The sequence below is a fragment of the Tauraco erythrolophus genome, chromosome 18, assembly GCF_009769465.1.
Source record: "Tauraco erythrolophus isolate bTauEry1 chromosome 18, bTauEry1.pri, whole genome shotgun sequence".
In the NCBI taxonomy this organism is placed as follows: domain Eukaryota; kingdom Metazoa; phylum Chordata; class Aves; order Musophagiformes; family Musophagidae; genus Tauraco; species Tauraco erythrolophus.
Genome location: NC_141482.1, coordinates 15,671,853 through 15,685,787, shown reverse-complemented (window position 1 = coordinate 15,685,787; position 13,935 = coordinate 15,671,853). Strand labels below are relative to the sequence as shown.

The 13,935-nt window shown below is 48.0% G+C and overlaps 1 protein-coding gene across 3 annotated transcripts in view; it reads left to right on the top strand.

Moving 5' to 3' along the window:
* The window catches only part of MYT1 (myelin transcription factor 1), a 41,324-nt gene extending 27,758 nt beyond the window's left edge, over positions 1-13,566 (top strand). For all 3 annotated transcript variants that reach the window (XM_086622680.1, XM_086622679.1, XM_086622678.1), the window contains 9 exons: positions 815-877; positions 1,093-1,161; positions 5,068-5,130; positions 5,716-5,799; positions 9,657-9,878; positions 10,445-10,536; positions 11,448-11,551; positions 11,670-11,813; positions 13,426-13,566. In XM_086622680.1, coding sequence (XP_086478806.1) covers positions 815-877; positions 1,093-1,161; positions 5,068-5,130; positions 5,716-5,799; positions 9,657-9,878; positions 10,445-10,536; positions 11,448-11,551; positions 11,670-11,813; positions 13,426-13,566 — 982 coding nt within the window. The remainder of the gene's footprint in view (positions 1-814; positions 878-1,092; positions 1,162-5,067; positions 5,131-5,715; positions 5,800-9,656; positions 9,879-10,444; positions 10,537-11,447; positions 11,552-11,669; positions 11,814-13,425) is intronic.
* The last annotated feature ends 369 nt before the right edge of the window (positions 13,567-13,935 follow it).

Sequence of the window (13,935 nt, the reverse complement as noted above, 5' to 3'; positions counted from 1 at the left end):
CTCAACCTGCCAGGTCAAATCGTCCCAGGACATCCCTGCTCTCTCATGCACCCCCTGGCCTCAGGCAGGCAGGCAGGACACGACTGTGCCAGAGCCTCACCGCTCATGCACAAACTGAATTTTATTCCCTGGACACCAAGAAGGGATGATGACACCTCTTCCCATCACTCGCACGAGTGCAATTCCTGGGGCAGGCAGCAGGCGGGACGCGGCAGCTTCTGCCTGTCCTCAATTTCGGAGCCCCCAGGTACACGAGGCAGAGGTTCCTTTTATTCCCTTTCTGGAGTGAACAGTGTTTTCAAGCTTTTCTTTGCAGCTACAAGGGCTGGGAGGAAAAAAAAGAAAAAAGAAATCCTTTTGGAAAGCTAAAATCTGATGCTTTCAGGGAACAAGCTGATTCCCGCAGCCAGAGCTTCAGTATTGCAAAAATCACCCAAATTGGCAGCGCCAGGACGGCGGTGCTCGTGCCTGTTTGCTCCTGCCACCCACTCAGCTGCTCTAAGTCGTCCACAGCCACCGAGCAAACCAAGTAACTAAGCATTTTGAGCACTTTCTTCACATTTGCTAGGAAGTTTTCCCAATTTTTTCAATTTTTTTTCAGGATCCTTGTGATCTTTTGGCAAGAAAAAAGGAAAGAAAGGGAGGTGAAAGGGAAACAGCTGGTTTATGTGCATGCAAACATATAAACACCTGCTGGGGTGCAATGGAAGGAGCTGGTGTAAGGGGTCTGGCACCGGGGCTTTGTGGATCCGTGGCTCTCGGGTGAATCCGTTCCTTCCCAGCACTTACACTCATTGTTGTTGTTGTTGCCCAGTTGTCCAACCCCAGGCTGTGATGGCAGCGGACACATAACAGGAAACTATGCCTCTCACCGCAGGTGGGTTGACCTTTTTTTCATGGTTTGGACTCTAAAGACAACTTTGTTTTTCTTTTAGTATATTTTTTAACCATGTGGATAGTTTGGTTCTGTTTCCACCCCACCTTCTGTTGCCCCTCTCCCTTCCCAAGCCCCAACCCTTTTTCTTTTTCCTTTTTTCCTTTTTTTTTTTTTTTTTTTTTGCTTATCCAGATATTCCATCTCTTCTCTTTCAGCCTTTCTGGTTGTCCTCTTGCTGACAAGAGCCTCAGAAACCTCATGGCTGCCCACTCTGCTGACCTCAAGTATGTTTGCGCTCAACTTGGAACTCCTTTTTTTTTCCTTTTTTTTCCACCCTTTTTTCTCTCTTCCTTCTCCCTGTCCTCCCTTCCTCTTGCTCTGCTTTTGCTTTTCCATCCCCTCCCTTCTCCTTTCCAAGAGCCGCTCAAAATCTGCCAGCGAGGAGTTCTGGTGGAGCCCAGCCTCCAGCTGCCACGTTGGGAAGAGTCACCATCATGGAGCAAGGCTTATTTTTGGGGAAGAGGGGGATCACGGCAGTGATTAGAAATAACCTGGAGCCCTGGCAGGTTTCCTTTGGGCACTGTAGAAATATGCTATTCCCTTCTTGATTTTTGCATCTTTTCCCAAGCTCTCGTTTCCCGAGTGTGTGCCATAACCCTTCTCGTTCAACGCTTTTGTACAGCCCTCAGACAATCCAAAGCCTGGACAAAGGCACACGCTTCAGTATTGGATAGAGACCCAGCTGGGAAAATACTGCCAGGACATCGCGAAGCCAACTCTGGGAGAACAAGGATGCTAATTTTATGCTAAATTTTAGGGGCTGTTCGGGATGCAGGGACAGAGATTCCTATTCATTTCCATGGGAGTTTGATTTGTGAGGGAAGGAAAAGATGGAACAAGCAAACGTTTGGTGAGGCCGGATCCTGAGCCGGTGGCAAAGGGCTCACGGGCACTCAAATATCTTTGTTCCCATTTCTGCTCCTGGTGGGACGAACCTAGTCTTGATGTTTTCATTCAAGTATTTTCTTCTGAATCCTGTTATCATCTTTGCTGTTGTCTTCCCAAAGCTCCCCATTTTCACTAGGAGCTTATTCTTCACACGAAAGTTTAGCAAATTCTCTCTTAGGTTGCCTCCCCTAAAGAAAGTTTCAATAAAAATGGTATTTAAAATAGATAGAGAGACTGGGAGAACCTGAACCATCCCCCGCCCAACCTACAACTTTGGGGTAAAGCTAATTGTGAATTTTTTTCCACCATCACTTCCATGGAGCCAGCCTAGTTTTGGAGGCTGATTCTCCTCCGAGCTCCCTGCTTTGCTGAATCCAGTTTCACAATTATTTAGACACTGAAATATTCGTAACTGAAAAACCTCTACCAAGAGTAAAACTTCATGGGACACTTCATATTGCACAGGCTCATCATAAAAAAATAAATATGTCCTGTGTCCTGTATGCAACCACTGATGTTTGGAGCCATGGTAAGAGTAGTCGAGTCAAGAGGGAGCCCCTTTGGTCATTAAGGTGGTCAGTAAAGCCCCAAATCCCTTTTTGGTGGCCCAGAGGGCAGCGTGGGTCTGGGACTGCTCTGCACCCCAGCGCCGATGCAACTGCTGGTGCCAGGAAAAATGTTTGTTAACTGCCTGCTCCTTATCATAGAGGTGGAAAAAGGAGCTGGATTAGTTGATATTAATAGAATATGCTAGTGGAGGGAAAGGACTCGCATGATTAGCGCTAAGTACACTTAATCACGCATTATAGACGATATACATTTTGAAAGAACCTCTTAAGAGAACTTTGCTGAACTGGTGTTTCTCCAACAGCCTTAAAGAACAGCCCAGTGATCAGGCAATTAGCGTTAAAGATATTAAAAGCTCTCGGGAACAATGCTGGTTTCCAGTAGGGGTCCAGAGAAAAAGCAAACGGGGTCGTCACTGAGACTGAGCATCACGCCGAGCCGTGCGGCATCCCCTGCTCCCCTTGGGCACCTGATGTCAGCACTTTTTATCAAAATACTATATAAAACAGGAGACTTTTGGCCAAAACAAAGCTTTTTAATGTTATTTCCCAGTTCTGGTTGTTTTTTTTTTTTTTCCTATGTCCTGGTGAGGATGGGAGCAGAGGAGGGAGGAAGGGAAGAGGATTTGGAGATATTACAGATAGCGCAGTCATTGCTTTTCACAGCTTCAGATAAGGCCATGTCAGTGTTCTTATTATAAATTCTATTTCAGGGGTTAATATCCCTGATATAAAAAAAAATAGCTCCAGGCTGGAACATGCAATAAAAGGTCTCTGTCGGTATGATTTGCCTCCAGATAATTAAAAATAAAACTCAAATCACTTCTCTTCCTTTTTTAAAAGTCCTGAAAGGCAAAAGGAGTTCGGTGTTAGTGTTTTCATAATTTCATCCCACCCCAAAGCTAGAACAAATAGTTTTGCTTTCTATTCTAAAAGCATATAGGAGGGAAATGTCACAGTCATTTCCTGGGTCTGAGCAGGCTAAGCATCCATCCTGACTTAGTCTCCCTGTCAATCTTCTAGGACCAGGACATGTTCCTCCTCTCCCACCTTAGGTAAAGTGTCAATTTTTTTCACCAATGGAAACTCTTTGATGCCCCACAAATGCCAAATCCTCCCTCAGAACTAGTGCAAGGAGGAGAATTTTGATGTTTTCTAACAGAAAAAGAAGAGAACTTTTTAAAAGGCCCTTTTCCAAGCTGCAGAACTAAAAGCATCTGTGGAAGTCATTGCTCTGTTGACTCCCAGGGACCAGAGCAGCCCAACTATACCATTGCTTAGGTCAGGCACGAGCTTTCCCAAAGGCATCATCCTCGGGCTGCCCGTGCACCATCATGTGTTGCCCATCAGTTCACTTCGGGTGTCCAGGAGACACCAATCCCTGCTTTGTGGTAGGGTCTCAACCAGCGCTACCAAACCGGGTGCTGGTGGCTCCCACAGCGGCACCGTGGATTTCCTCCCCCCTGTCCTAATCACTTGACTCCACCAGCCCCAGCATCCTGGGCGAGCACTCCTCGCCTCTCCTCCTTGTCCCCATGACAACTTTTATGTCCGCCACGTCACCTACAGCATTCAGAGCACGTCTTTGTGCTCGTGGTACTTCATACCCCCTCACCTTTCTGGCTCCTGCTCCCCTAATGACGCGGCGCTGAACTCGTGCTGTTATCTTTGCCGGCACTCGCAGCCCCCGCCAGCCTTTGTGTAGGTTTGTGTGATCACAGGACTATTCTCCAGGCTTTGCTTTCAATCACGTCCCGCAGTGCTGGATGCTTACCTTCAAGTCCATGATCGTGGCTGCATCTTCAAAGACCCCTTTGTAACAGCAGCGGCTGAGGACCAAGGGGCAGGTTTTGCACCGAAGCACCAGAAGCTGCTGGTGCACCGTGCATGGTGACCTGGTGATCCCCAGCCCTGGGCCCTGCAGGCAGCTGTCCCCTTGCAGACCCCCTGTCCCTTGCCAATGGCGTTAGGGAAGGAGGAGACCCGAGGTTAACCTAACCTTTTCCCTCCTATTCCTTCATTACTTTCCATCAGGGGCATCAAATGGTTTTGGACTCTGAGGACTCTCCTGGGGTGGGGTGTCTGTTGCCTGCTATGAGATCAGCCCCAGCAAATCACCCCAAATTGAGATGAGACCCTCTGTTGGGCTTCCCCTTAGTGTTGGTCGAGGTGGCCCTGGAGGAGGAAGCTTGATGGCCAAGCTGTCCAGAGTTGCCAGCTAATTTCTAGTATCTTGTCTGGACTTGCATCCAGCCCAAGGGCCCTGGATGGTACCTGCCATCTCCTTATGTCTTCCCCAGGAAGACAGACACTGTCCTAGAGATCTTTTTTTGGCTCCTTTGTTATCATCTCCTGAGCTGTCCCTTTCATGAGGGTGAGGACAGAGGCTGGGACCCACGTCCCTGCTTTGGAGAGCAGCCACCTGCTGCCCTCCCAACATCCCCACCGCTTCCCACAGATGTTCCCTTCCAACGCCGACATCACGCAGCGATGCATCGACTTCGGTGTCGTGGATACGACAGACCAGACCTTGTTCTTACCGAGGGAGAAGGGGCAGGAAGAAAAACCTGCTTCTGTGTTGACAGTCCCCAGGTTTCCCTTTGAAACGAGCTGTCGCAGAGCGTCGATCCCCCCCTCGCATCCCCGGGCTAATCCGAGCATCCCTTTCCTCCGCAGGTGCCCTACTCCTGGTTGTGATGGCTCTGGTCACATAACAGGAAATTATGCATCGCATAGAAGGTAAGATCTCCCTCAAATTATTTTCTCTGTAGCCTCTTTCTGTTGTTTTTTTTTTTATTATTTTTTTTTTCCCCTGCAGTGGGCAGAGTTGTAAAGTTCTGAATAAAACATTAATGTTACTGACAACTGAAGCCTATTTTCATCTCTTTAATCTGACTTCTCTTTTTTTTTTGATGTTTCCAGCATCTGATTAGAAGCTCCCTTCAACAGAATAAAAGACAAAGGGTCAGATTTTAGCTGATGCAATGTTCCTGTTAATAATGCTACCTATTTATGACTTCTATTATCACTTTAGAGCATTAATAACAGAGATCTGAGCCTTCTGTTTCAACAATTCCATTAAACATTGCAGGCTGTTAGCAGATATCTTCTTATCTAGACACCATTAATTACTGTCCATCTCCCTCAATTTTTTTTTTTTTTTTTTTTTTTTTACTCCTGACTTCTCCTCGTGATGTGAAGCTGCAAAACGAGAGAGATCAAAAACACTGTGCGAAATTCAAGGGAAAGATGACTGAAGCGGGGGAATAGCAAATGCAGTGATTCTGCCAGTGAGACAGCCCTTTCTTCTCTTTTTAACCACAGTCTGTCAGGCTGCCCTCGTGCCAAGAAAAGTGGGATCAAGATCACCCCGACAAAGGATGATAAAGAAGACCCAGAGCTGATGAAGTAAGTCTGGAGGAAACTCCCGAGCGGACCCTTTCGCTCGATCCCGTTTGCCTCGTACAGATTTACACGGAGGGGAGCAGCATCCGTCCCACATCCCACCCTTGCACCCACTGCTGAAGCTCTTCCGCTGCTTCCCAGGGAAATTTTCCCTCGTCCCCAAAATGGTGTTCCAATTTTGCAACTTGAGTGGAAAATTGGGTGGTGGGGAGGTAACGGTGGGGGGGTTTTTTTTTAGTTGTTTTTGCAGATGTGAAAGGGAGGCTGGTAGGGCACGAACAGTCCCTCTCCTACCTGTGCTTTATAGAATCCCTGGAAAAATCACCAGTGTTGTAAAAGAGGGTAAAAACCCACAGTCAGGGAAAACATTGTAGGTTTTCAGGCAGGCGAGGGGTGCTGGCAGGCTCACTTAACTCTCAGGAGCACAGCAGAAACAGAAATTATTCAGCGCCGAGTCGGGTCAGGATTCGGTAATGCTAAATAAGACACGTTTTGTAGAGTCTAAAAGCCTTTTTCTGCTGCCTCAGGCTGAATTTTTCAAAACATCCCAGAGGGTTTATTCCTACTGGGAACAGAGATTTTAAATCCCTTAGTCTGCCTCAGGAGCTTTTGTTTGCTGTGAAATCCATGCATCCTGACTTTTAGCAAGCCCGAGCATCCCGGGCTCAGCATCCAGGGCCTGATTCGAGGTTCGGGGTCCAGGTGCTACAGGACATCAAAGCCTTTACGGCAGGGCCAGGGCCAGCATCTACTCCAGGATCCTATTGTTTGTTAACCCAGAGCATCCCTAGCCTTTCCAGAGTCTGTCGGCTCACCCAGAGCATGCAGGTGGAGAGGGATAAAAAGAAACATGGAAAAACTTATCAACACCCTCCAAGAGTTTTTGGATGCCTGTGAGCGCTGGCATTTCTGGCCAAACAGAGGACAGTCTGCTGTCCCCAAATGCATCTTTTTTCCCCCCTGTTGTATCCCTAGGGCAGGTCTTGCCCTTTCAGAAGGGCAGAGGTGAGTAATTCCGCAGAGACGGGTTTTGCCCTGGAGCCGGAGCGGGAACTGGTGGGTGCGGAAGAGCCCGGCGGGGGCTGCGGGGAACCGGGATGCGCCAGCAGGGAGAAGGACCTTTAAGAAAGAGATGATATTTGAGCCATCTGCTCTGTTCTTACTCCTCGGTCTACAGGAAGGAAAGCCTCCTAGTTAAATGAGCCGTGTGATAATTAGCAGGAGTTAGCGGAGTTTATTAAAAATTAAGCAACCTACTCGCGAATCTGTGGGGGAAAAAAATCCTTTTTTTGGCTCAAATACACTAAATCACTGGCGGTGGTGTAATGCTGTGCCATGAACTGGGGACACAGCGAGGCAAAGGACAAGTGGCAAGCGCAGCCACGCGATGCCGTTTGCTGCTTTTACCGCAGCCGGAGGATGTTGCCTCTCTCCATGTTTTCCCCAGGGAAGTGTTCCCTGTGGGGCAGGAGAAGCGGTGGCTTTGCTGCTCTGTGTCTGCCCCGTTCAGGGCTGGGAATGGTCGTGGATGTGCCGAGCAGCTCTCTCCCAGCTGCAAAGGGGCTCCCAGCACAGGGAGAAAGGGGCTGTTTTGTTATGGCGAAGCTGGATCTTGCACGAGAAGATGGCAGGAGCTGTCAGGGCACCCCCAGCAGAAGGATGGGGGTGGGTCTCCCCTAGTCCACCCTAAAGGTGCAAACGCTGGGAGGCTAAAATGGCAAGAAACGGGGCTGGAGCATCACCAGCGCTGGGATTTTCTGCCTCCTAGAAAGCTGATGCCGTCAGCCTCGGAAGCTGATGGGATGGCGGGTGGGCTGCTAGGGTCCCTGTGGCACGGGGACATGAAGGTGTCCCCTACCATCCCCCCCTGGCCTGGTACACCCAGGAGGAGCAGAAGCTCCTCTGAGATGTGCAAAGCACCACGGTGCAACGGGCCCTTCCCAGCCCTCGGGCCGCCGGTGCTCTGCCTCCCGCAGCGAGGGGAGGTTTGGCTCCAAATCCATCCTCCGTGAGCGCCGCTTGGAACCCGGCTGATTTTTGCACATCGCGACCGAGGAGAAAGTCATTTTAGTCCCTGTTGGTTTTGCTGTTCATCCTTCAAGGAGTTTGCTGCGATTGAGCAGATCACCTCAACCTTCAGCCCAGCCCTGGCACAAAACAGAAGCATCCACGGCCGCCTGATTGATCGAACGTTACTGGTGCTTCCGTTAAATAATAATAATTTAAAAAAAAAAATCTAAAAAATGTCCAAGCCAGCTGTTTTGCACAATAAGGCTCTGCTTTATTTTTTAACAATGAAAGTGTAATGAAAGTTAAATTAACAGTGTAACGGTTGGGCTGTAACGGCTGCATGCTAAATGCTGGGGTTTGTCTCTTTATCTCTTGCTCTTTTTTTTTTTTTTCCCCTCTCCTTTTCCTCCTGAGGATTCAGTAATTTGCTCGTGATCATATAAAAGCAATGATGTTATGAATTTACTGAGGATCCTGCTGGCAGGGATATTATAAGTGAATTGTGCTGCATTTGCAGCTGATTAAAATCGAGATCAGCATTTTTCAAATTATCTCGGGAAAAGGCTGGGTGTGCAGCTCCCCCCCCCCCTCTGCTGTCAACTCCCTTTTGTAGGAAATATAAACAATCAGGGTAATCATTTCTGCGGAGAAACGCAGCTTGCCATTTTTCGGGAGCGGCTCAGCGGATATTTTGCCGGGGAAACTCGCAGTCCCTAATTGCTTTCAAACCGAGGACACGGGGTTGTTTTTGCCATTTCTTACCTATTTCCACCTCCTCCCCGTTTCGGAGTAACCTCCCTTGAGTAATAAACTTTTAACTGGATTTCTAATTGACTAGCAGCTTTAAACAAATGCAAACCACAGCAGAAACTTTAATAGATCCATGGGGTTTTTTTTTTTTTGAAAGGCTGAATTTAGTGAGTGTGCCATGAGGTGGGGAGGAGAGAGGTGCCTTTTGGAGGCACCCACCCTCTTGGCAATTAGCAGCTCCTGTGATGCTCCTCGCAGCTCCCATCCACCTTAACCAGCAAGGAACGGCGGTAAAGGAATGGGTGGAAGGGCTCATCTTGACAGTAATTCCCACTTTTATCCCATCGGGAGCACAGGTTGATCTCTTGGTAGCCTCAGGATGTGAAAGCAGGAGGAGGAGGAGGAGAAGGCATGCGAGGCCGTGCCATGGCTGCAGGCTGAGCGGTGCCCCAGGGTTTATCTGTCCTGTCTGATGGGGTACGGGCTCAGGCACCCCTTGGACATCCTCTTTGCAGGAGCAGGTTTGCATCTTTTCGGTGAACAGGTTGGTGCCTGAGTGGCTTCCAGGGCAGGGACTGGTTCATGGGGAAGGGTTGTGTCCCCATGGGACAAAGATGTGTTGACTGCACTCATTTAGGGTGGTAAAGTGATGGCTCTGGGTTCCCCGGCAGTAGCACCAGGCAGAGCTGGCTGTAAATGAGGGATGGTTTGGAACAAGTACATCAGCCTTGGGTAACATCAGGGTCCCACGTCAGGCAGCCCAACCTGCCTTCTTTGCCCTCAATGAGGCACCAAACACACGGTTTGGGACACCACGGGGACCTGCTTCTGCTGTTAAGTGTGAGTGTGATGGGACCTCCCCGGTCTTTCCCTCTTGCAGGATCCACCCTGGTTCTCTTTGTCTCTTTTGAAGGGACAGTCGTAGCTCTTCATTTCCCATCTGCTCTTTCCATCAACAAAGCACCTACCACATAAGGTCCAGATGAGATGCCCAAATGCCAATGCTCGCTTCCCAGGCTTCCTCATTCCTGCTTGTCCCTAATTTCCTTACGTCCTTCTTCATTCCCGTGCTGTAATTTTTGGTAATTCCCTGTGCCCAGGTGTCCAGTTCCTGGCTGCGTTGGGCTCGGACACATCAGCGGCAAATACGCCTCTCACCGGAGCGCGTCGGGGTGCCCTCTCGCAGCGCGCAGGCAGAAGGAGGGATCGCTCAATGGCTCCTCGTTTTCCTGGAAGTCATTGAAGAATGAAGGCCCTACCTGCCCTACCCCGGGCTGCGACGGCTCCGGCCACGCCAATGGAAGCTTCCTCACTCACAGAAGGTAAATCAGAGGGTTGAAATCATCGTGAGCGTGACAGCGTTGCTGTAGACTAACCTACCTGCCTGCAGATGCTGCTTGAGCATCATTCAGCTCTTCATGCAAGGCTCGAGAGCTGGTGTTTTTAATGCTGACCTCAGATTGCTCCAAGGTTGAAGCTTCCTACGTGGAAGAAAACGTGTAATTGTTTTAATATCGCAATAGTTAGATGTGGATTGGGCAACATCCTGAAAAGTCCTTCCATGAGCAAGCCAGAACAGGACTTTAGTGCCCAAAACAAGGCTTTGATGCCCAAACCAGCGAGGCTTGTCTCACCTTCCTCACCTGTCATGCCCTCTCTGTTAGGATACAATGTGTTTTTGAATCTTTGTTCAGAGAAAATTGCTCTCGCTTTATAAATGGGGAGTTTTGTGGCATTATTCATAAAGCAATTTCCTCTGTACCATAAAAAGCTTTTAGAAGAACTGTCTCGCAGCGGGAACTCCACCAAATGGTATGTGTTCTTGTTGGGAACATAAGCACCTATAAATACCGAGAGTTTATGAAATCCATTTTTACTTGCTTTTCAGTTTGTCAGGGTGTCCAAGAGCTACTTTTGCTGGGAAGAAAGGAAAACTCTCAGGGGATGAAATTCTCAACACAAAGTTCAAGACCAGCGATGGTAAGGACTTTCACTCCTTTTGCCTTGCAGGTGTGTCAGGGTATCGAGCCCGTATATCATCTTCTTTGCAACTGAAAGCTGGCCACAGATTTGCAAGCTTATCATGTGCTATGAACATCCATTTCTTGGCTTGCTTGGGTATTGGGGGTGGCATGGTACCAGCACTGCTCCCTGAGTGACACACTAGGAGGGAGCAGGTGAAATGATAAAGAAGGAGTTTCCATAGTGAAATTCCAGGCGAAAAGAATTAATGCTGAAATCGAGATATTTTTTCAAATGTTCACTGGCATTTTCACAAGTCCCTTGCAGTGGTTCAGTGATTTTTCAGCTATTCACGGCTTTTAATCCCACAGATATTTCTGGATCTGGAATTTTGTTAGCGATGGCACTTTACATTTCCAGCACAATTACTGAGGTTTCCACGGTATTTGACAAGGTTCAGGCATTTAACTTGTATCCTTATATAGTTTGGAATCTATAAATACCTGCACTCTTCTAGAAACGTTGCTTTATTTTATGAACCTCATCATTTCTAATCAAGGCGTGCATTAGTTTTTTAAATGGCATCTTCCCAAACTCAGGGCTGGACAGAGTGACCTGAGTTTTCAGGGCAATCAACCTTGCAGGGTGCGTGGAGGTGCTGGACTCCAACCGCTGCGCTGTCGTTGGCTTCTGCATTTACATATTGACCTATAAAGTATCATTGAACTGTGATGCTAAAAACCTTATTAAAAAAAATATTAATAAAAAAAAGCAGGTGAGATGTGCATCCCGTTTAGAGGATGTAGAAGCAAAGACGAGGACTTTGTGAGCAGTGATGTCTACACAACAGGATGGGCTCAGCAGAAAGCCCAATGGTTTTGATTTTCCCACGAGCGTTTGCTGACTGCCCGCGACCTTCCCTCCTGCAGTTCTGGAGAACGACGAAGAGATCAAGCAGCTGAACAAGGAGATCAGTGAGCTGAACGAGTCCAACTCGGAGATGGAAGCAGCCATGGTGAAACTGCAGTCGCAGGTTTGTGTGCTTGGATGTGCGTCCAAGCCCTTGGATTCATGGCCAAGCCCCTTGCGTGGGCGGTGGTGGGTGCCGTGGCGTGAGGGCTGGTAACCCTGCCCTGCTCTTTGCTCTGCAGATCTCCACCATGGAGAAGAACCTGAAGAACATTGAGGAGGAAAATAAAATCATAGAGGAGCAAAACGAAGCCCTGTTCCTGGAGCTCTCAGGGTTGAGCCAGGCTCTAATCCAAAGTCTTGCCAATATCCGCCTTCCGCACATGGTAAGAAACTTGGACAGCGCTCGCCCCACCCGGCGTGACCAAGGGAGCCGTGCCAAACCCCACTCACGATGAGGCTTATGTACAATTAAAGAGTGGGAGAATTTCTTTACCCACACCTACGTGTCCTTTATAAGATCAGTCCTTTCTCCTTATCTCTGAAGCGTGCATTACATCTCCCTTTTGTTGTCATTTTCTGCCCATCTCCCTTTGTATCTATTGTTCTGCCTCATTACGTCTGGGAGCATTATCACAAAATAGGAAACTTTATCAAGGGCACCCAGTGCCTTTTAGGCTAAGACAGCACAAGCAGAGATCAGGAGGGATTGGATTTCAACGTCAGAAAGATCTTACAGCTCCTATTATAATGCAGGTAGTTTCAATTCAGTTTTGAATAGCTGGCAGCCAAAGAATAGCATTCTTAAAGAGAGTGTATTTTGTTTAATTTAACAAGGTCTAACAGCCCACAGCATGTTACCATAGAGTTACTGCAAAATGAAAAGACTGCATTAAAATAGTAAAACCACAAAAGGCTATTAATTACCTTCTCTCTATTCCCAGGAATGTAATTAGTGTTGTCAAAACCAGGTGTGGGGCGGGGGGGGCTCGTGTTGTTGTGGAAGCTGTCCTCGTACAACTCATAAAGACCATCACCAGGATCAGAGGAATGAGCTTTGGGATTATTTTTTTCTGCCATCTTCTGGGGTTTTTTTTTAGGAAACCTTTTCATTGGGGTTTGTATTTAAATTCAGGCTGGTTGGAGAGAAGCCATCCTCCAGCAGAGCAGTTTTGGATAACGTTCACCCAGCTGCCTAACTGGCAGAAAACCGCTCGCTGAGTGCTTTTCTGTAAAGTATTTGACACATAAAGGTCAAATAAACTGTTCAGCAAATATTTTTTCAAGGTTTCAGGCAACTCCAATTAAATAATGCCCACGAGACTTACATGCTCATTTTATTCCTGTTCTTTCTCTTCCTTCGTCCTTTATTTTTTCCCCGTTAACTCCGAGTTAGATATTTGCAAGGTTCCCACGATGGCCCTCAAAAGCAAAAGCTGTACGGTGCAGCGTGCTGGCATGGGCAGAGGCGAGCCCAAGGTGACCAGGCTCCTGTCCCAACTTTGCCTTTCATTCCCTCCGTGATGCTTCAGCACTCCCTGCCTCCTCTCGTCCTCCAGCCCTTCACTTCCATGGCTTAATTCACCCTTGAGCCTGTCAAACTGCCTGCACACACTTAACCTGATGCTGTTAATAGTTGCACGAGGCCAACGCATAAAATTAAGGACCTAGTTAAGACCTGGCAGGATCAGGAGTTGCACAATGAGACTTCTGTACCTACAGCACCACGCACAAAAAGGCTCCGACGTGGAGACCTTTGGCTGTTGGTACATAGAATCACAGAACGGTTTGGGTTGGAAGGGACCTCAAAGATCATCTAGTTCCAACCCCCCTGCCATGGACAGGGAAACCCTCCACTACACCAGGTTGCTCAAAGCCTCATCCAACCTGGCCTTGGATGATTAATTAAAAAATACAGATGATTAATTGCAAAGAAACATCTCAGCCTCTTCTTGCTCTACTCCTAACACTTTTATTTGCCTTTTTTTTGGGCTGCAGGAGCCAATTAGTGAGCAGAACTTTGATGCGTACGTGAACACGCTGACCGACATGTACACCAACCAGGAGTGCTACCAGAACCCGGAGAACAAGGACCTGCTGGAGAGCATCAAGCAAGCCGTCAAGGGCATCCAGGTCTAGTGCCGCAGGATGGAGATGAGCAAGCGAACGGACTGTAAGATGGAACTTTCCCTCCAAGTATTCAGGTTTACAAGTTAGAAAACTTGTTTAATGAATGAAAAAAAAAAAAAAAGAAAAAAAAAAAAAGGACCAAAATGTAACCAAGAGGCCATTTCTGAGACGTGGAACTGATCGAACTCAATGTTCTCATTTACTTAACTTTGGACCTTCTCGAGAAAAGTAGGATTTTTCTACCCGGACCACGAGGTAGGTCAGGATGGAAGGTTAAATTCTCCAGAAGGCTGTGGGGCTCGATAGCTGGTGAAGAGCAGGCGTCTTTCCTGAGTTGCCATGCTCTTGCAGAGTTGATCCAAGGGTTAAAACATTGCA